The 23,512-nt window shown below is 48.2% G+C and overlaps 1 protein-coding gene across 8 annotated transcripts in view; it reads right to left on the bottom strand.

The window, feature by feature from the left end:
• Window positions 1-23,512, bottom strand: part of ARMC8 (armadillo repeat containing 8) — a 211,732-nt gene that overhangs the window by 83,066 nt on the left and 105,154 nt on the right. For all 8 annotated transcript variants that reach the window (XM_034781365.1, XM_034781367.1, XM_034781364.1 and 5 more), the window contains 2 exons: window positions 962-1,037; window positions 780-870 (listed from right to left, as the gene is read on the bottom strand). In XM_034781365.1, coding sequence (XP_034637256.1) covers window positions 780-870; window positions 962-1,037 — 167 coding nt within the window. The remainder of the gene's footprint in view (window positions 1-779; window positions 871-961; window positions 1,038-23,512) is intronic.

Raw genomic sequence — 23,512 nt, forward strand, 5'->3', positions numbered from 1 at the left:
GGCTTTGATAAGTTTTTGATTACATTTGTTTTCCATACCCGTTCAATTTCAATATCAAAATGCTTTATATCTTGTTTTGATTCTTTTTCTCTTGTTTATCCTAATCAATACATTTCCAAATTTTGGCACACATTTTCTAATGTGTTCACCACAGAACTAAACAGGCTGAGGTCTCTGTACTCAAAATCCCACACTGTTTAGTGTTGTACAGCAACAGGGATACATTAACACTTCTGATTCTCTGGGCACACTTATTCCATAGAAATTAACACAACAAAGGGAAGAAGGTTCTCCCAGGAGGACAGTTCCAGGGAGTGGAGCCTGGATGCCTGAAGAGCACTGTGAAAAAACCCACCCACCAAAATAATAATTGTCAAACACAATCAGACACATTTTCCAACTATGAACCATAGCAACACCAGAAGCCTTCAGAAGTAAATAATGTTTTCACCCCTCAGCTCATAGAGAGACTGCAAACCCTTCAGGGCAGGGATTAGCTCTTATCTAGATCTGTACAATGTCCAACACAATGAAGTCCCTAACCCTGAATGGGAACCTTTGGGTACTAGTATAATATAAATACTGAATATTATTTAACAACAACACTTTAAAGGAGTACAAGAGTTTATCTTGCATAAGTGCAAGGAGATGGACTACAGACTAACATTTCACCCAATTCTATCACTTAGGATTTTATGACAAGAAGATTTGTAAGAGTTGCAATTTTAAGCATTAGTTACATTGCAGCCCCTCTCCCTCTAGCTCCTGTTGAGGATTACCATTTGGCTGATGTGAGCTGCATTTCAATAGGCTTGTCTCTTTGTAACATCTTCACAAAAATCTGTGGTAATAATTCTCCATCAACCAAAACTGCAAACAATGAAAAAGAGGATTCAGGAAATAATTCAAATTCAGTTAATTTGTAAAATGAACATATTAGCCACTGAAGCTTTCAGCTTACCATTTACAAGAGTCATTGATACCTGGGGGTTTTCAAAGGCTAGAACTGAGAAGCATTTCAATGCTTGCATTCGAACCTGTACAAAAACATAGGATTTACATTTCTTTACGTTTCACAAATATTAACCCAAAATAAGTCACACTGTGTTACACTATTTTAAGCTAACTGGGCTTTTGGAAATACTGGCTGATGAAGAAATCTAGATGTGGCTGAAAGGCTGGTGGAAGTGTCTGGGGATGTGGCTCAATTCTTCTGTGAAAGATCTGATATTATCTCTGCATGTTGTAGTTTGCACATTTGTGAAATCCAGGGGGGGAGTGATTACTAATGGGAGCGAAAAGGAGGAGCAAAAGCTATCTGCCAACACTGCGCAAATCTTGGCAAGACTTGTTGCCAATGGCATGGATGACAGAGTCAATGATACTCTCTGCATACTTTGAGGGGAGCTTCAGAAGCATCCAAAGGAGTTAGCATAAATCTGACTAAAAGTTAATAGGACTTGTACTCCTAAATCCCTTCTGGATTTTTGAGAGCAATGCATAGCTATACTGAATTTATCTACACGATTAAAATAAATTTAAGCTATCTAATCTGCTGTGATTATATTAGGGCTGTCGATTAATCGCAGGTAACTCACGCGATTAACTCAAAAAAATTAATCGTGATTAAAAAAATTAATCACGATTAATTGCACTGTTAAACAATAGGATACCAATTGAAATTTATTAAATATTTTTGGATGTTTTTCTACATTTTCAAATATATTGATTTCTATTAGAACACAAAATACAAATTGTACAGTGCTCACTTTATATTATTTTTTATTAAAAATATTTGCACTGTAAAAATGATAAACAAAAGAAACAGTATTTTTCAGTTCACTTTATACAAGTACTGTAGTGCAATCTCTTTATCATGAAAGTATAACTTACAAATGTAGATTTGTTTTGGTTACATAACTGCTTTAAAAAAAATGTAAAACTTTAGAGCCTAAAGTCCATTCAGTTGTACTTCTTATTCAGCCAATCGCTCAGACAAACAAGTTTGGTTACAATTTGCAGGAGATAATACTGCCCGCTTCTTGTTTACAATATCACCTGAAGTGAGACCAAGCATTCACATGGCACTTTTTTAGCAGGCGTTGCAAGGTATTTGCGTGCCAGATATGCTAAACATTTGTATGCCCCTTCATGCTTCAGCCCCCATTCCAGAGGACATACTTTCATGCTGATGATGCTCGTTAAAAAAATAATGCGTTAATTAAATTTGTGACTGAACTGGTTGGGGGAGAACTGTACGTCTCCTGTTTTGTTTTACCCACATTCTGCCATATATTTCATGTTATAGCAGTCTCGGATGATGACCCAGCACATATTCGTTTTATGAACACTTTCACTGCAGATTTGACAAAACGCAAAGAAGGTACCAATGTGAGATTTCTAAAGATAGCTACAGCACTCGATTTAAGAATCTGAAGTGCCTTCTAAAATCTGATCAACGGGGGTGTGGAGCATGCTTTCAGAAGTCTTAGAAGATCAACACTCCAATGTGGAAACTACAGAACCCGAACCACCAAAAAAGAAAATCAGCTTTCTGCTGGTGGCATCTAACTCAGCTGATGAAAATGAACAGGTCAGTCCACTCTGCTTTGGATCGTTATCGAGCAGAACCCATCATAAGCATGGATGCATGTCCTCTGGAATGATGGTTGAACCATGAAGGCACATATGAATCTTTAGAGCATCTGGCACATAATATCTTGCAACGCAGGCTACAACGGTGCCATGCAAACGTCTGTTCTCACTTTCAGGTGCCATTGTAAACAAGAAGCGGGCAGCATTATCTCCTGCAATTTGTAACCCAACTTTTATGTCTGAGCAATCGGCTGAAAAAGAAGTAGGACAGACTTTAGGTTATAAATTTTTACATTGTTTTATTTCTGAATGGAGTTAGTTCTACATTTGTAAGTTCAACTTTCATGATAAAGTGATTGCACTACAGTACTTGTATTAGGTGAACTGAAAAATACTTTTTTTTTTTTTTTTTTACAGTGCAAGTATTTGAAATCAAAATAAATATAAAGTGAGCACTGTACACTTTGTATTCTGTACTGTAATTTAAATCAATATATTTGAAAATTTAGAAAACACGCAAAAATATTTAAATAAATGGTATTTATTATTAACAGCACAATTAATTGCAATTAATTTTTTTAATTGCTTGACAGCCCTAGATTATATATCATTACTGTTATCTGCACTTCTGCCATTGCTATTATACAATGACATTAAACACAATATTATGCAAGTGTATACTGGGTGGGTTTTCATGTTGCTTTTGGTATTTGCTTTTGTTACTCTACCTATAAAGATATCACATGATATAAGATAGTCTTTTGAATATAGCAAAATAAAATTGATTATTGCTATTCAGTCAACCTTGGCCTTCCAACCTGCGAGGGAAGACATTGGTGGGGTGGAGAGGGGAAGATCAAGAACTCAGTTTTGGCCATGGTGAATTTAAATAGGAGTTCATGAGGAGACCAAGATGCTGGTTTAGACATAGGGAGCTGGGTCTGGAGTTGGGAGAGATTTATGAGTCATTCGTCAGATTATCTGATGCTACAGAACAGAGAAAGAAAAGACAGAGGCCTTTGGGAGAGTTGAAGTGGGGGGGGCGTGTGTGAATCAAACAGACCACTGAAAATACAATTAGAGGGGTCAGTAGAGAGCCAGGACTGGACAGAGAGTATCAAAAGCAAGGAGGACAAGAAGAGAAGCATGGGTGATAGGTCAGAGATAGCATCATGGTATGCTGAAACCCGCCACTGGATCAGGAGTGGAGTGATGACAAACACAGTTAGTCTTAAAGGTGCCACAGGAACCTCTGTAGCTTTTTACAGATTCAGACTAACACGGCTACCCCTCTGATACTTGACAGTCACAGGGACTCAATCCCCAAATAGGGTCTTATCTGATGTCAAATGGACCACTTCCAGAAGTTGGATACTTCCTGACTTTGGTGGAGGAATCAAGTTCCTCTTACTCATGGAGTGAATAGATGCTGGCAACGTTGTTTGCCAAGAAGCACACAGACTTGTCCTCGAAACAAGGAAGGAAAGTGTTCCATGCCAGTCAAATTATTTTTGCCCATCTCACGTAGGACAACTGACTTTCAAACCTGTAGGAATCAGTCTGCAATAAATAAGTTGTGGAAGAGTGGAGCCCACAATGGCTCCTTGTGAACTCAAGGGGTTGAGTGACAATGAATGTTGATTTTCTTGTGGTTGATCCTGAGCCCAAGGAAGCGAAAACATTTATACACATTGTCCAAATTATACTTCACCCCTTGTGAAAAGAGCTCTTTTGGCTAATCACATAGATAAGCCAGCCTTGCAAGAATCACATGAACAGGGACAGTTTTTTGTTTTTTTTTTTTTATTTAAACACAGAAGAATCATTTGTATTTTCCTTATCAGGGTCAGGTAAAAATAAGTAAATAGGTTTGTGTGTCAGGGCTATTAAATTTTCATTACAATGAAACCCTTGAGTCTTGGGGTTGCTAAAAGACCAAAGAGTAGAACCAAGTACAAGTAATGGGGACTGCAGCATAGTTAGACAGCCAAGGTGGGTGAGGTAATAGCTTTTATTGGACTAACTTCTTTGGTCCAATAAAAGATATTACATCACCCACCTTGTGTGTCTAATATCCTGGGACCGACATGGCTACAACTACACTGCATACATAGACAGTCTGAGTGAAACATGAAATTAAGTGCCTTTGAGGTTGACAGCCCACAAAAAATCCTGCTGATTTACACCCACCATATGGGATCAGAATTGTTGGATATAATTATTCTACCTTAAAACAAGGATGATGCAAAACACTCCCTTTTTCTTGGCAATAAGGATATAATGGGAAGAGAGCCCCTTATCCAGAAGCTGGTAAAGAAACTTTGTTTCCAAATAAAGGAGAAAGGCTCTCTGCATTTTCTCACGAGAAGGCTTCCTGAAAAGGGCTGGGCAAGGCGTTTAGGGGAAGCAGCTTGGAGTAGGATATCCTTTCTGGATGACTTCTAGGACCTATCTGTTTGAAGCAATTCCCCTTAATAATACCAAGCAAAAAGGAGCAAGTCAGTTACTATGGGGGGAAAGGGAAGGGTAAAGTATCTATGAGGAAAGGTTCGTGGTTCCTGACAGCGCCATCAAAATGTTTTCTGGAAAACCGTGCCAGTGAAGATGAAGCACTGAACTCACTACAACTTTCTGCTACAATGTTTTTTCTCTGCTAGCTTGATGGAACTGTTTCTGATCAAGTCCCTAGAATTACTTTTGTGTGTGTAGATGAAACAACTCTTTCAGATATCTCATGCAGGTAGAATTTGTAATATGTGAAACATCCATAAAGCATGGATTTTATTAACAGAAATATTCTATATCAATGGTCATTTTAGATCAATGGTCATTATTGACCCTAGACACAGAAAACACAAGCTATTTCTATGTTTTACGGGAAGAGGAGATTCCAACCTGAGAAATTAATTGCCAAATCTCAGGTTACCAGCAAACTTGTTGTTTTTATCCTGGTTGAGAAGTTATTCCATATTTCTGTTAAAGTTATTTTATTAAATACACTAGTGGTTTTAAAGAACTGCTTCATATTAATAGAAAAGTATAATTGTACCATGTAGATCTATCTAGGTCGATTTAAAAGCAGAGGCAATTTTAATGTGTTCTGGACATTGAACATCATCTGTGTGAAAGTCTCAGAACTTAAAGGGAAAGTCCTGTTGCTAAGTAACCATAATCACAGGACTGTCTATAGAGTTAAATATATGCACAAACACAATAAAAGGGACATGCTCTTATCTGAAATAAATATTGATTCAGTCACTTCTTCAGTTTTCATTAATGCTGAGCACGACAACATTTATATAAAAATAAGGCTGTCGATTAATTGCAGTTAACTCACATGATTAACAAAAAAACTTAATCGTGATTAAAAAAATTAATTACGATTAATTGCAATTTTAATCGCACTGTTAAACAATAGAATACCAATTGAAATTTATTAAATATTTTGGATGTTTTTCTACATTTTCAAATATATTGATTTCAGTTACAACACAGAACACAAAGTGTACAGTACTTGCTTTATATTATTTTTATTGAAAATATTTGCACTGTAAAAATGATAAACAAAAGGAACAGTATTTTTCAATTTACCTCATACAAGTACTGCAGTGCAATCTCTATCATGAAAGCATAACTTACAAATGTTTTTTTGTTACATAACTGCATTCAAAAATAAAACAATATACAACTTTAGAGCCTAAAGTCCACTCAGTCCAACTTCCTGTTCAACCAATTGCTAAGACAAACAAGTTTGTTTAAATTTACAGGAGATAATACCGCCACTCTCCTGAAAGTGAGAACAGATGTTTGCATGGCACTTTTGTAGTTAGCACTGCAAGGTATTTATGTGCCAGATATACTGAACATTCATATGCACTCGACCCAAGATTTAAGAATCTGAAGTGCCTTCCAAAATCTGATCAGCATGGGGTGTGGAGCATGCTTTCAGAAGTCTCAAAAGAGCAACACACCGATGCAGTAACTACAGAAAACAAACCACCAAAAAAGAAAATCTATCTTCTGCTGGTAGCATCTGATTCAGATGATGAAAATGAACATGCGTTGGCCTGCATTGCTTTGGACTGTTATCAAGCAGAACCCATCATTAGCATGGACGCATAGCATGTGGAATGGTGGTTGAAGCATGAAGGGATATATGAATTTTTAGTGCATCTGGCACGTAAATATATTGCAATGCCGGCTGCACCAGTGCCATGCCTGTTCTCACTTTCAGGTGACATTGTAAACAAGAAGCGGGCAGCATTATCTCCTGCAAATGTAAACAAACTTGTTTGTCTGAGCGATTGGCTGAATAAGAAGGAGGACTGAGTGGGCTTGTAGGGTCTAAAGTTTTACACTGATTTATTTTTGAATGCAGTTTTTTTGGTACATAATTCTACATTTGTAAGTTCAACTTTCATGATAAAGTGATTGCACTACAGTAATTGTATTAGGTGAACTGAAAAATACTTTTTTTTTTTTTTTTACAGTGCAAGCATTTGAAATCAAAATAAATATAAAGTGAGCACTGTACACTTCGTAGTCTGAGTTGTAATTGAAATCAATATATTTGAAAATGTGGAAAACATCCAAAAATATTTATATAAATAGTATTCTATTATTGTTTAACAGCGCGATTAATCACGATTAATCGCGATTAATTTTTTTAATCGCTTGAAAGCCCTAATAAAAAAACAAGATTAAATATTTAATTTATAAAATGGAGAGTCAATGTGAAGTGAACATCTGAAAACTAAACCCAGGCAAAATGTATAATAATTAACTGAACCACCATGAAAACTTCATTGCAACAAAATAAAAATGATCCAGGTATTGAGCGAACTAAGAAAGAACAAAAAAGGATAAACTTCATATCACTACCTGGTTAAAGATATTTCCCATATGGAATGTACTAACCTATATAAAAAAGGATGTTAAAAATAAAACAAAACACTCAATTTAGGGGAATGCTAAAATCAACATTGCCCAAGGAAACTTAATTTAATTTTTGTGGGTATATATCCTCATATAGTCTCATTACATGATTATGTTATTTTTCCACAGCACGGATGGTGAAATAAAGCAACGGTTCAGTATTTTTTTAATCCTCAATATTTAGCATAGGGCCTCCATACCTCATTTACTGCACACCATCCTGCACTGAATACTTAATTATAAATATCTTTATGGGCTTTCCTATTGCACTCATGATTGTAGCATTTGCACCTCAAATATTAATTTATCTTTACAATAACCCTGTGAATTAGATAAACTTTAGCCACATTGTACAGATGGGAACTGAGCCAGAGTAATTAGAGCCAAAATTTGCAGAAGAGACAACTAATCATGATGTTTCAGTGTTTGGAGGCCCAACTAGGGACACCTAAAGTCTCATATTTCAGGTATGCTGAGCACCCACAGCTCCTATTAACTTCAAATGGAGTAGTGAGTACTTGGCTCTTCTGAAAACCAAGCCCTAAGGCCAGAATTTTCAGAATGGCTTGGGTCAGATTTTCCAAAAACCTCAGCGGTCAGTGTGCAAGGAGTCGTAGTATGTGATGATGTAATTAAAACAGTTGAAGGCAAAAACTCATTAGATAAATGCTGCAGACTTGATACTATTTCTGGGAGTTTTGGAAATATACTTTGAAGTTGTCCAGACATGATGAAACACCGATAAAAATGTTCCTGTACAATTATAAAAACACCCTCTCTCTCTATATATAAAAATATAGCTAAATATATATATTTTTTTAAAAGAAAACGTATGCCTACTCTGAGTTAAGTGATAAAGCACAGACCTTTGGATATTCAGAGAACTTTCTACAGTTTTGACTGGACTATCTCTGCTGTGGCCTGATTGGCTGTTTGTGAAGGAAGGAGAGAGAAGGTTGGAGCACTCTCTTCCCCTCAATTTCACTCCACATCTGCCTTTCTTATACTCTTCTCCCCTGCCTTATTCCCCTCGCCCTCAACCCTTCACTTCTCTTTCCATTTAGCTGATTCCACTCCTAAGTAAACCCACCAAAAATCATGGAACTAACATGACATTTGCTGCCATCACATTTGCTCACTCTGCTTATATGTTCTACTCCGTCACGCATCCTGTGTCTGTCAGGTCTATTTAGATTGTCAGCTGTTTGGGAAAGGGCTCAATTATACAGCACCAGTACAACGGGGCCCACTCTTAGGCCTGGTCTACACTAGGAGTTTATGTCGAATTTAGCTGCGTTAAATCGAATTAACTCTGCACCCGTCCACACAACAAAGCTATTTAGTTCGACATAGAGGTCTCTTAAATTCGACTTCTGTACTCCTCCCCAACGAGGGGAGTAGCGCTAAATTCGACATGGCCAGGTTGAATTAGGGTAGGTGTGGATGGAAATTGACGCTAATAGCTCCGGGAGCTATCCCACAGTGCACCACTCTGTTGACGCTCTGGACAGCAGTCCGAGCTCGGATGCTCTGACCAGCCACACAGGAAAAGCCCCGGGAAAATTTGAATTCCTTTTCCTGTCTGGGCAGTTTGAATCTCATTTCCTGTTTGGACATCGTGGCGAGCTCAGCAGCACTGGCAACGATGCAGAGCTCTCCAGCAGAGATGGCCATGCAATCTCAGAATAGAAAGAGGGCCCCAGCATGGACTGATCGGGAAGTCTTGGATCTGATCGCTGTGAGGGGCGATGAGTCTGTGCTTTCGGAGCTGCGATCGAAAAGACGGAATGCAAAGATCTACGAGAAGATCTCCAAAGCCATGACAGAGAGAGGATACAGCTGGGATGCAACGCAGTGCCGCGTGAAAATCAAGGAGCTGAGACAAGGGTACCAGAAGACCAAAGAGGCAAACGGACGCTCCAGATCCCAGCCCCAGACATGCCGTTTCTACGAGGCATTGCATTCCATCCTAGGTGCGGCCGCCACCACTACCCCACCACTGACTGTGGACTCAGAGGATGGGATATTGTCGACGCCCGCTTCCTCGGAGATGGTAGTGGACAGGCAAGATGAGGAAGGAGATGAGGAGGACGAGGCAGTCGACAGCGCTTACAACGCTGATTTCCCAGACAGCCAGGATCTCTTCATCACCCTCACAGAGATCCCCTACCAACCGTCCCAGGCGTTAACCCGGACCCAGAATCAGGGGAAGGATCAGCCGGTAAGTGTTTTAAACATGTAAACATTTATTTAGAACAGAACATTAATATTAAACTGTGGGTTTTTCATGATTAGATTGTCCTAGGCACTTAAAGTTTTAGTCTTTGGCAATGCAACTGCTGCAAAAAAAATCTAACAATGTCCGGTATATCTTGATTGGTTTGCCCTAGGCGCTCTACTGTTTAGACCTTGCCAGTGCAGCTACAGTAAAATTCGGTCTATATGTCCTGGGATAGAGCAGAAATCCTCATGGGACATCTCCATGAAGCTCTCCTGGAGGTAAGTGGAAAGCCTTTGCATGAGGTTCCTTGAGAGAGCAGCCTTGTTGTGTCCTCCGTAGTATGAAACGTTTCCGCGCCAGGCTATCATCAAGTACTCGGGTATCATTGCCTTTCACGAAGCATGCGTTCTTTGTCGCTGTCTGAAATCCGCATCAGAGTGATGTCGCTCATGGTGACCTGCTTTGAATTAGGGGAATGTTAGTATTGGGACTGCTTGCCTGTTCCTTTACAGAACTGTAACCGGCGGTTTACAGCCATGCGGTGGAGGCGGGAGAGGGGCAGCATAGAGGGATCTTTCCCGGGGACAGCCACGAGGGGATGGGACAGGGGCAGAGTTCATGCTTGCCGGATTGCTGGCAGCAGGAACTGGCCAACGCTAGGAGCATTGCTTTGAACGTCAAAGTAGGGCAGTGCTATTATTAAAGTTTTAAGGTGCCACAAGTCTACGGCTTACCATGTCAGCCTGCTATCCAAATTCCACTGTCCTGTTCCGCTTCTGTGATCTGCACTGCAAGACCCTAGGGACTGAATGCGAAGGCCGAAAATTCGACCTTGTCCTGAGTGCGCATGTGATAGGTGCTGTGAATGGTCTTGTTCACAGAGAAAGACTATTTTCTTTGTTCACCAAAAAAATGTATCTTTCTGAGGAATTCACTCCCTTTTCCCCATCCCACAGCTGTGACTGTCTCCCAACCTACCCGGTCATCAGACTCCCAGAGGCTGGCACAGATTAGGCGTAGAAAGAAAAGGACACGGTACGACATGTTCTCAGAACTTATGGGCTGCTCCCGAGCCGAGGCAACCCTGCAGACTCAGTGGAGGGAGAACATGTCCCAATACCAGCGAGCACACAGCGAACGGGAGGAGAGGTGGCGGCAGGAAGACCAGCAGGCGACTCAAATGCTGCTTGGACTAATGAGGGAGCAAACGGACACGCTCCGGCGCCTTGTGGATGTTCTGCAGGACCTGAGGCAGGAGGACAGAGCCCCGCTGCAGTCTATCTGTAACCACCGTCCCCTGCCACAAAGTCCCATACCCCCCTCACCCAAAGTACCAAGAAGGAGGGGCTGCAGAGTCCATGAAAACTGTCACTCTACCCCTGCAGACTGCTCAAGTGGCAGAAGGCTGTCATTCTCCAAAATTTGATAAGTCCTTTCCTTCCCGCCTCACCCAAGCCCCCATCCCAGTTTCATCCCATGTCTAGTTGCTAATAAAAAATACGTTTCTGTTAATTACTGTTTCCATCATGTTTTTTTAGAGGACAGTCTGTTTGAAGGGGGGGGAAGCGGGTTGGTACAGACACGGGGGCAGGTTCAGCAGCAGGTCACGCACACAGTGCAGTCCCTAGGCACCCTGGTCAGTCTGGGAGGTGGCTTTCATTTTCTGTGGTGGGGGCGGGGGGAGGGCTATGTGACTTTGTGGTGGGGGAGGGCGGTTAGAGATCTTATGCAGCGGTCCTTATCTTGGATCACAGAGCCACGCAGCAGCGGATCTGTAACCGTCCTCCCCCTGCCACAAAGTCACATAGCCCCCACACACAGAGTCCCGAACAGGAGGGGTGGCAGGCTCCGTTGAAACAATCAGTCCACCAGTGCGGACCACTGTAGAAGCAGGAGCCTGTCATTCCTCGAGTTTAGAAGCGTCCTTTGCATCACTACACTACACCCACTCCCCACCACAGTCTGCGTCCCTGTTTCAACACTTTACCGCAAAAACAGTAATAAAGAAAACGTTGTTCATTAACAAATTTTCCGTGATTTTATTTTTAAACGTGGGTTGGAAGGGGGTGAACGGGGTATGAAACTGGAGAGAATAGTGAACATTCACTGGGTAAAGAAACGGGGGCAGGTTCAGCTTCTCTGTAAACAAACTAAATAGTCACAGGTTACCCTGCTCACTCAGGAACCTAGCTTTCAAAGCCTCCCGGATGCACAGCACGTCCCGCTGGGCTCTTCTAATCGCACGGCTGTCTGGCTGGGCATAATAAGTAGCCAGGCGACTTGCCTCAACCTTCCACCCTGCCATTAAGGTCTCCCCCTTGCTCTCACAGAGATTGTGGAGCATACAGCAAGCTGCAATAACAATGGGGATATTGGTTTTGCTGAGATCAGAGCGAGTCAGTAAGCTTCTCCATCTCCCCTTGAGACGTCCAAAAGCACACTCCACCACCATTCTGCACTTGCTCAGACGGTAGTTGAAGAGTTCCTTTTCACTGTCCAGGGCGCCTGTATAGGGCTTCATGAGCCAGGGCATTAGCGGGTAGGCTGGGTCCCCAAGGATCACTATAGGCATCTCCACATCCCCAACAGTTATTTTGTGGTCCGGGAAGTAAATACCTTCCTGCAGCCATCTAAACAGACCAGAGTTCCTGAAAACACAAGCGTCATGAACCTTGCCCGGCCATCCGACGTTGATGTTGGTAAAATGTCCCCTATGGTCCACCAGTGCTTGCAGCACCATTGAAAAGTAGCCCTTTCGGTTAATGTACTGGCTGGCCTGGTGGTCCGGTCCCAGGATAGGGATGTGAGTTCCATCTATAGCCCCACCGCAGTTTGGGAATCCCATCGCGGCGAAGCCATCTATGATGACCTCCACGTTTCCCAGGGTCACTACCTTTGACAGCAGTACATCAACGACTGCGTTGGCTACTTGCATCACAACAACCCCCATGGTAGATTTGCCCACGCCAAAGTGGTTCGCGACTGACCGGTAGCTGTCTGGCGTTGCAGACAGAGGGCTATGACCACTCGCTTCTGGACAGTCAGGGCTGCTCGCATCCGGGTGTCCTTGCGCTTCAGGGCAGGGGACAGCAACTCACAAAGTTCAAGGAAAGTTCCCTTCCGCATGCGAAAGTTTCTCAGCCACTGGGATTCATCCCAGACCTGCAGCACTATGTGGTCCCACCAGTCCGTGCTTGTTTCACGTGCCCAGAATCGCCGTTCCACGGCATCAACATGACCCAGTGCCATCATGATGTCCACGGCACGGGGTCCCGTGCTTTGTGACAGGTCTGTGCCACTCTCAGACTTCATGTCCTTATCGCGCTGCCGTAGCCTCCTCACCTGATTTCTCAGCATCTGCCTCTGGAAAATGTGGCTGATAAGGTGCGAGGTGTTGACAATGGCCATAACTGCAGCGATGGTCGCAGCGGGCTCCATGCTCGCAGTGCTGTGGCGTCCGCGCCGTCACTCACCAGAAAAGTGTGCGAACTGATTGCCCGCCGGCACTTTCAGGGAGGGAGGGCGGGAGTGACGGTTGGATGACAGTTACCCAAAACCACCCTCGACACATTTTTTTCCCCAGCAGGCATTGGGGGCTCGACCCAGAATTCCAATGGGCAGCGGGGACTGCGGGATAGCTATCCACAGTGCACTGCTTCCAATGTCGACGCTTGCCCTGTTAGTGTGGACTCACACAGTCGAATTACTGTCCTTAGTGTGGATACACACGTTCGACTTTGTAATATCGATTCCACATATTCGATTTAAGTGAAATCGAACTACTCTCGTAGTGTAGACATACCCTTAGACACTACCATAATAAACATGATTAACAAAATAAAAATAAAAACAAACTGATAAGTCTGATTTGAACATCTGGTTTATTGGGGCTAGGGAAACTGTTGCTGAATGTTAATAGTTCCCAAAAAAGCTACTTCCTTTAAAAAAAAAAAAAAAGTACCTATAATACTCTCCAAAATTTGGAAGAAAGCAATTAAACATCAATTGGTAACAAAACACAGAGTCCTGTTTAGTGTCTAGATGCACTCCCAACCCTAGCAGAGAGGCGTCTGTCATTATGACGACTGTTGGGGAGGGACACACAAATGGAACTCCTGTGCACACGCTGTGATAATCTTTCCACCAGTTGAGGTACTGTTGTACAGAGGTAGGAATGGAAAGCAGCACATTTAAATTGTGTCTGCTTGGTGACTAAACCGTTCTGAGCCACCCCTGAAGGCAGCACCTTCGAAACCTTGGATATTCTGTAACAAAGGTGGTGGCTGCCATGTGCTCCAGCAACTAAAGACAGTTCTTGATCATAGTTTGGGGGCTGAGCTGAATTGTGCTGGCTATGTTGAAAAGGGCAGAAGAAGGCAGGCTCTTGCTGTTATTGAATCAAGGTTTCCCTCCATGAATTCTAAGCCTTGGACAGAGGTCAAAGTGGATTTTTGAATGTCCAATTGCAGGCCCAATTCAAGGAAGAGACCTATGGCGGTGGAGGTTGCTCAAGATGTCAGTTCCAGGAAGCAGCCCTTCAGCAGACAATTGGACATGTAAGGGAATACCAAGATACCTTTCCTGTGGAGCAGACCAAAGGGGAGCACTCAGTAAATTGAAAGTGGTCATGGCAGACAGTGAAACATAGGAATCATTTGTGGTATGGGTGGATAGCAATATGGAAATATGCGTCTTGAAGGTTGAGGACTGATAACCAATCCCCCTGCTCTACTGACAGAGTTATTGCTGTAAGTGTCACAGTTTTGAATTTCAGTGTCTTCACATAGGTACTGAGTATGGTCTCCAATTGCCACTCTTTTTTGGTACCAGAAGCTACTTTGAATAAAATCCCTTCCCTTTGTGCTGCAAGAGGACCGATACTATGGCTCCCAAATGTAAGAGAGTGTCTATTTCTTGACAAAGCAAGCTTTCATGAGGAGGTTCCTGAAGAGGGATGGGGAAGGGGGGGTTTGTTGGTGGAAGTGTAGTAAAGTGGATGGTGTATCCTTTGGAGATGACGTCCAAAACTACTTGTCCATAGTGATCAAATCCCAGGAGCACCTGAAGGAGCGAAGGTGGTCACCAAAAGAAATAAGGGTGGTGAATTGGTGCAGCTCAAGAGGATGAGGATGGCAATTTGAGCCCGTGACCAATGCATCAAAATTGCTGCTTGGACATGGACAGCTTCTTTCTATAGAACCTCTGTCTCTTTTGGTGAGATTCATACAATTTCTCTTGGCCTGGGTCAGAAGCCAGGAATAGAGAGCTCTCCATCATGAGGAGACGAAGCTTTATCTGTTTTTTCTAGCTCTTGATTTCAGTACCAAAGAAAAAGTTGCACTTGTGAGCAACATGCGATTCCCCAAGGCAACGGATGCAGGAGGAGTGCCAGTAGCGGATCGGGATCGCCTCCCAACATGACAGACAGCAGTTGAAGCTGGGACAACTGGGCATAACCTCCCAGTAAAAGAGAAAATTATTAACTAGCTTATATCTACCTAAATATAAAGAAAAGATAAGAAGCTATATTACTACTAACTACAGAAACTAACACTAATACTATTAGTGACTATTAATGAAAGAAGCGGAAAGCTGAGTGTACAGGAGTTGGCCGGGGCTTGACCCGCTCTGGGGCGGTGGGGAGCCACACCAACTCACTACCTGCTGGGGCTTGAGTGCTTTGTCTGGCTGCAGGGTCTCGCCCGGCAGCCCTTGCCACCCTGAAAGATACAGGAAGCCCGACCCCAGCTCAGGGCGGGCACCAGCGTTAGGTCAGGGCTCAGACCCTTAGTCAGGGTTGAGCAACAGTAAACAATTATTTAGCCCAGGCCCTAGGTCAGGGCAGGGCAACAAATGCTGAGGCAGAGCTCAGGCCCTCAGGCAAGGCTGAGCCACCGTAATAGGCCTGAGCCTCAACAGGCCTAGGAGAGGGGGAGACTGCCACCCACCGGTTGGGTGGTGGGGGGACGCAGGCCCTCCCACTCCACTGCGTCCCAGCTCGGGGCTCTAGCAGCGGCAGAAGACACGCTGCTTCGTCAGTGGGGATCCTGGCTGCAGCACACTGACATCGGCTCTGGCAGTGCTGCAGCCAGATTGGGGTCGGCTGCCCCCGGGCTACTTCCAGACTCCCCCTCTGGGTCTACCTGGGTGCTGGCATCGGCCTCGGGGGGATCCTGGACCATGGGTTCGTCCGGCCAGGGATCGTTTGGCAAGTCCAGGAGCTCCTCCGGATAGGAGGCGCAGGGCAGGCCTGGCAGCTCCTCTGGGTAGTAGGTGCCGGGCAGGCTCAGTGGTTCCTCTGGGTAGCGGGCTCAGGGCAGGCCCGGCAACTCCTGGCGGTCACTCTGGGCCATGGAGGTTTCCCAGCCCCGAGCTAGGCTGGAGACGTCTGGTCTCTCCGGCTGTTGGGGCCAGACTGAGTTCTGAGGGCCCGGTTTTATACTTCCGGGTTGCCGCCTGACCCTCTGAGGGGCGGGCTCAGAACTCCCCAGCTCCGCCCACTCCAGCCTCCGGATGGGCTCTTCCCCTTCTGGGGCGGCGGGGAGCCACACCGACTCACTACACACACCCCCTCCTCAAGTCTGGCTCCCGGTCTTCGGGGCCAGACCCGTCCGTCCCCCCTACATGGGACAGGAAGTCCGCATTGGCATGTTCCTTACTGGCCCTATGCTGGATGGTAAAAGCGTAGGGTTGTAAGGCCAGATACCACCGCAACAATCGGTCATTGTTGTTCTTCATCCTCATCAGCCATCGGAAGGGGGCATGGTCCATGACTAGCGTGAATGGTGCACCCAGGAGGTAATATCGTAGGGCGTCACAGGCCCATTTGATGGCGAGTGCCTCTTTCTCGACCACGGCGTAGCTCCTTTCACGGGGGAACAATTTTCAGCTCAGGTATAGAACCGGGTGGTCTGCTCCGTCAATCTCTTGGGATAGGACGGCCCCCAGCCCTACCTCTGAGGCATCTGTCTGCAGGATGAACCCTCGGTGGAAGTCTGGGCTGTATAGGACCGGCTCCTGGCAAAGACACGTTTGAAGTGTCCGGAAGGCGTTTTCACAGTCCGGGGTCCTCTGCACCTGCCGGGGGCTGTTCTTTGTCAACAGCCTGGTTAAGGCAGCTGCTATGGATGCAAACTGGGGGATGAATCGTTGATAGTACCCGACGAGTCCCAGGAACTGTCGGACTTGGCGTTTCATAGTGGGGGTCGGGCAAGTGGCCAGGGCTTGTACTTTCCCGACGAGGGGCTTCACTCGTCCTCCCCCTATAGTGTACCCCAAGTATGTGGTCTCCTGCCATCTGATCCGACACTTCTTCGGGTTGGCTGTCAGCCCCGCCTGTCGCAGGGTTCTCAGGACCGCCGCCACCCGTTCCAGGTGGTCTTCCCAATGCTGGCTATAGATCACGACGTCATCCAGGTAGGCTGCCGCATAGTCTTGGTGGGGCTGGAGGAGGCGGTCCATTAGTCGCTGGAATGTGGCCGGGGCCCCATGGAGGCCAAAGGGCATCCGGGTGAACTGGTACAGTCCGGTAGGCGTAGCGAACGCGGTTTTTTCCTTAGATGGGTCATCGAGCGGGATCTGCCAATACCCCTTACTGAGGTCAAGGGTGGTGATGAACTGGGCCTCGCCTAGCCGGCCCAGCAACTCATCCACCCGGGGCATTGGATAGGCGTCGAAGCATGAGATGGCATTCACCCGTCGGAAGTCTATACAAAAGTGTCGAGTGCCGTCAGGCTTGGGTACCAGGACCACCGGGCTACGCCACTCACTCTGAGATGGCTTGATGACCCCCAAGGCCAGCATGGCCTGTACTTCTTCCTCCACTTCCTGGTGCATCCGGTACGGCAGTGGCCTGGTCGTTTCTCAGATTACCTTCCCTGGTTCAGTCTGGACCGAGTGATAGACCAGGGTCGTGTATCCGGGTAGGGCCGTGAAGGTTCCGGGAATGCCTGTAGGAGACACTTGGCCTGCTTGCGCTGCTCCTCTGTAAGAGTGTCGCCGAGCAGGGGAGCAGCGGGTTCCTTGGTCCAGCATGCGTGGGGGCCGAGCTCCAGTTCTGGCGGGTAAGGATTAATCAGCAGGCCCTCCTGCTCCCGCCATGGCTTTAACAAGTTTACATGGTAGTGCTGCGTCTGCTTGCGCCAGTTGGGCTGGCGGATCTCATAGGTGACGGGCCCCACCTTCCGAGCTACCTCGTAGGGCTCCTGCCAACGGGCCAGTAGCTTGGACTCGCTCGAGGGCAGGAGGAGCAGGACGCAATCACCGGGTTCAAAGTCACGTACCTGTGCCTCCCGGTTATAAGTCCGTTCCTGCCTGGCCTGGGCGGCCTTTAGGTTTTCACGGGCCAGGGCCCCAGCCTGAGCAAAGTGCTCCCGCAGCTGCAGGACATATTGCAGGAGGCCCGGGCCTGGAGATGGGGACTGCTCCCAGGTTTCTCGCATTAAGTCCAACAGGCCTCATGGACGGCGCCCGTACAGCAGTTCAAACAGGGAGAACTTGGTGGAAGACTGGGATACCTCGCCAATGGCTAACAGCAGGGGAGGGAGCAACTGGTCCCATCGGCGCAGTTCCTCCGGGGGAAACTTCCGCAACATTTCTTTGAGAGTCCAGTTAAATCGTTCTACCAGCCCGTCTGTCTGCGGGTGGTAGACGGAGGTCCGTAATTGTTTGACCCCCAGGAGCTTGCAGACCTGTTGCAACAAGCGGGAGGTGAAATTCGTTCCTTGATCCGTGAGGATTTCACGGGGCAAACACACCCGAGCGAAGACCTTCACCAATTCTCCGGCGATGGTCCGGGCCGTGGTGCTCCGTAACGGAATGGCCTCGGGGAAACGGGTGGTGTAGTCCACAATGACCAGGACATATTGGAACCCCGACGCACTTCTTGGGAGGGAGCCCACCAGGTCCATGGCCACCCGTTCAAAGGGGGTTTCCATTACAGGCATGGGGACCAGGGGTGCCCTGGGTACCCGTTGCGGAGCAGCTACCTGGCACTCCGGACAGGAGCTACAATAGTTCCTCACCTCCTGGTGAACACTGGGCCAGAAGAACCGCGTTAGAATCCTGGCAAGGGTTTTCTCCTGGCCCAGATGTCCAGCAGCCGGGATGTCATGTGCCAGCTTCATCATGGTGCGCCGGTGACACTGCAGTACCAGCAGCTGCGTTTAGGGCTCCTTCGTGCGGGGGTCATGGTCCACCCAATAAAGACGGTCCCGGCGTAGTTCGAAGTGGGGCCACTGGGTCGCCCGTTGGGGGTTGATGATGGTCCCATCAACTGCCGCCAGTTGTTCATAGGCCTCGCTAAGGGTTGGGTCCGTTCTCTGGTCACGACAGAAATTGGTCTGGAGGCGGAGCTCCACCTCGGGCTCAGACCGGGAGTTGTCGGCTTCTTCGGTTCCTGATTCGGGTTCGGGGGTCCCGGGCTCCTCCCCCCGTAGGGCGCCCTGGGACTCTCCCTCCAAGGCCAGGGTTGACCAGAGGATTTCCTCAAAGGCAGGCCAATCCCGCCCCAGGATCACCGGGTACGCCAGTCGAGGGGCTAAGCCAACAACTATTCGGCAGGTGACGCCAGCCACGGTTAACCTGACCCAAGGCACTAGGATATGGCCGGACATCCCCATGGATACACTGCAGGTGGATTGTCCCCAAGTGGGGGTCCGCCTGGGGTCCCAACGCCTGGCGAACCAGTGTCTGGCCGCAGCCTGAGTCGATCCGGGCCTGGGTGGAGTGGTCACCGACAACGACCGGGATCGTTATCTTGGGAGCCTGTGGTAGTCGGGCTCTGGCGTCCCCTGCACAGACCTGACCGAAGCTACAGTCCATGTTGGTGCAGTCCTGTTGCAAGTGACCCAATTTCCCACAACAGAAGCAGGGCCTGAGGTCAGGACGACCTCCACGGGAGGGGGCTCCCATCAGACTCCTAGAGGGACTCCGGGGAATTCTCATGCCACTTGGCCCGGGGGCGACCGGTCCAGGTTGAGGGGGAGGTTCCGAGCGTCTGAGTTGAGGTCCCGGGCGGGTCTCTTGCCCGTGGCCCAGGTTCCGCGGCCCGGTCGGGGCGTCCCCTCGCCGTTCGGTGTGCGGGTGTTCCGGCCCAGGGTTCTGAGGTCGGAGGGCGGGTCCCACGGGGGATTTGGCAGCGAGGAAGTCTTCCATTAGCGCGACGGCCGCAGCTAATGTTGCCGGCCAGTGGCGGAGCACCCAGGCCCGTCCTCGCGTTGGGAGGAGGTGGACAAACTGCTCGAGGATAACTTGCTCTGTCACCTCCTCTGTGGTCCTCAGTTCAGGCTGTAGCCACCGCCTACATGTCTCCTTTAGGGCTTGGGCCACCAGCCTGGGTCGGGTGCCCACAGGGTACGTTTGGCTCCGGAACCACTGCCGAAACGTCTCTGGGCTGATGTCTAAGGTGTCCAAGATTGCGGCCTTCACCTGGCTGTAATCCCTGGCATCTTCTGTAGCCAGCCCCCGGTAAGCCATCTGGGCAGTCCCGGTTAGGTAGGGGGCCAGATGGGTGGCCCACTGGACCTGGGGCCACCCCGCGACCAATGCCACCTGTTCGAATGTTACCAAGAACGCCTCAGGATCATCATTGGGGCTCATTTTGGTTAGCCACACCGGGACGGCAGTGCAGGGCGATCCAGCCCCGTCCCCTGGCTGCAGGTCTACGGGGTGCGGCATTGTAGTCACAAGTTGCTGCAGCTGGTCTCCCAGCTGCTGAATGCGTTGCTGCTGCTGTTGCAGTTGGGCAGCGGCCTGCTGCTGCTGCTGTACGTGGGCGGCCTGCTGCCGCTCTTGACTCTCGGCCAGCAGTTGAAACAGTCACTCCATCTCCATGGCCTCTCTTGGGGAGACTCTTCCCCTCAGACCCTTCTCGCAGGGCCAAGGGATTGAACGTCCCCATTTCTGGTACCACGTATACAGGAGTTGGCCGAGGCTCGACCAGCTCCGGGGCGGCGGGGAGCCACACCGACTCACTACCTGCTGGGGCTTGAGTGCTTTGTCTGGCTGCAGGGTCTCGCCCGGCAGCCCTTGCTGTCCTGAAAGATACAGGAAGCCCGACCCTGGCTCAGGGCGGGCACCAGCGTTAGGTCAGGGCTCAGACCCTTAGTCAGAGTTGAGCAACAGTAAACAAAGTATTTAGCCCAGGCCCTAGGTCAGGGCGGGGCAACAAACGCTGAGGCAGAGATCAGGCCCTCAGGCAGGGCTGAGCCACAGTAATAGGCCTGAGCCTCAACAGGCCTGGGAGACGGGGAGACTGCCTGCCACCCACCAGTTGGGTGGCAGGGGGGACGCAGGCCCTCCCACTCCACTGCGTCCCAGCCCGGGGCCCTAGCAGCAGCAGAAGACCCACTGCTTCGTCAGTGGGGATCCTGGCCGCAACACACTGACATCGGCTCTGGCAGTGCCTGCAGCCAGACTGGGGTCGGCTGCTCCCGGGCTACTTCCAGACTCCCCCTCTGGGCCTACCTGGGTGCTGGCATTGGCCTTGGGGGGATCCTGGATCATGGGTTCATCCAGCCAGGGATTGTTTGGCAAGTCCGGGAGCTCCTCCGGATAGGAGGCGCAGGGCAGGCCCGGTGGCTCCTCGGGGTAGGGGGCGCAGGGCAGGCCCGGTGGCTCCTCTGGGTAGCGGGCTCAGGGCCGGCCCAGCGGTTCCTCTGTATAGCGGGCGCAGGGCAGGCCCGGCAACTCCTGGCGGTCACTCTGGGCCATGGAGGTTTCCCAGCCCCGAGCTAGGCTGGAGACGTCTGGTCTCTCCGGCTGTTGGGGACAGACTGAGGGCCCGGTTTTATACTTCCGGGTTGCCGCCTGACCCTCTGAGGGGCGGGCTAAGAACTCCCTAGCTCCGCCCACTCCGGCCTCCGGACGGGCTCTTCCCCTTCCGGGGCAGCGGGGAGCCACACCGACTCACTACACTGAGGAAATCTCAATGGGACAACTGCAAGAGTTCCGTCTCAGGCTGAGGCGATTGAGAAGGAACTGAGGGTGGTTCACCTGTACAATAGCACGGGGCACTGACTGACACGCATGCAGGGGCTGAACGGACATTGCTATGAGAAATCTCCAATCAAAGGTACAGGGGGTGCTAGCGCACCTAGAGTGAAGCAACAATGGGGACACTACTCAAAGAAGAACTCCCTATTTTTGGAAAAACATATCTGTGTAAATCAGAGGTCCCTAAAGTGTGGGGCATGCCCCCCTCAGGGGGCGTGGAGGACCATCCAGGGAGGTACAGTGGGACCCAGGCCAACCCCCACAGGGGCGGGAAGGGAGTGCAACCCAGCCCCTCCCTGCCCCAGCTCTGCTCCAGTCCTGCCCCCAGCCGCATCCCCGGCTCCCAGTCCCACCCCAGCTACGTCCCTGCGTCTGGCTCTGGCCCCATCCCCAGCTGTGGCTCCATTCCTTGCCCAGGGCCGAGGCTAGGGGCAAGGCTGGGAGCAGAGTCGCACCTGGCTGCAGGCCCGGCTGCCAGCCCCCACCGCTGACCAACTATAGCTCCACTCCCGTCCCGAGCCTCATCCCCGACTGCGGCCCCAGCCTCGGCCCCCTTACACCTGTCCACATCCATCCCCCCCCACCGAGCTGTGGCCCCACTCCCGGCCCCGGCTCTGGGCACAGACTGGGGAAGGGGGGGGGCACGACCCTCAAAAGTTTGGGGACCGCGGGTGTAAATGCACCCAGATAACATGATGATTATTTGTACAGTATTGCAGTAATTCCTGGAGCCCACCGTCCCGATTGTACTAGACACTGTAGAAACAGTGAGGAAAACTGTCACCTTGTACAGTGAAATACAATAAATAATAAGCAATAGTTGCTACTACAATAGGATCTGGGGAAAATATTGGCAAGTCAATTAACTAGTTAAGGCATAATCTCACCACCACCTTGGAAAGAATTTAGGCTAATCACAGATCCCACATGAGCCCCTACAGTAGATACAGGCAGACTGGCTATTTGTACTGGAACCATAAACAAATAAAAAACTCGCTATGAGGTTTTTTGTACTTACTATTGGGGACCTACGGACCCAGATACCTCTAATTCTGAGAGGTCTAACAGCTGGCTGTTAGAAGTAGAGAAAAGAGGAGGTCGGTTTTCTAAATGTTGTTTTTCCTCTTCCTCTCTTTAATTTTGCTGAAGATGAAGAAGCCTGTATGGCAGTACTAAAATAACAAAATGCCTACCACATTCTCCCAAGAAAAGTTACCACTTTGATAACACAGGTCTGAGATTTCCCACTTATAGTGAAGTCTTGAGAAATTCCACTAAGTGTGCCCACAAGAGCCATCATGAAATAGCCACTCTCTCATTGTCACTTCACAGGCACTAAAGGCCACCCTCACCTGATACCACGCTCGAGCCCATAATCATGAAGAGAGAATGTGAATCTTATTCTTCTTCCATAGTGCAAATCATATTTTGCTGAATTGTTTGCAATGCCAGACAGGTCTCAATGCCTAAAGTCAGCATCTTGGAGCAACAAATTTATCCTTGACCACAGCAGCTTCCATTACTACCGACGATCCATGAGGCAGGCTGGGAGGAATAATGAGCAGCAGAATTTTGTTGCATTAAACATATGCGGCCCACCATACAGTAAGTAACCAGGATAGAATAAGATGTTTCCATAGTTATTTCATCACTCATTCCAGGTGAGGATGGAGAGAACTGCTCCCAAATCCAAAAGGGCCTAAAAACTCCATAACATCAGCCCTGGAGTCACTCGCCATTTCTAGAGTAAAGGGGACAACCTCAGAC

Source organism: Trachemys scripta, chromosome 9 (genome assembly GCF_013100865.1).
Source record: "Trachemys scripta elegans isolate TJP31775 chromosome 9, CAS_Tse_1.0, whole genome shotgun sequence".
Taxonomy (NCBI): Eukaryota; Metazoa; Chordata; order Testudines; family Emydidae; genus Trachemys; species Trachemys scripta.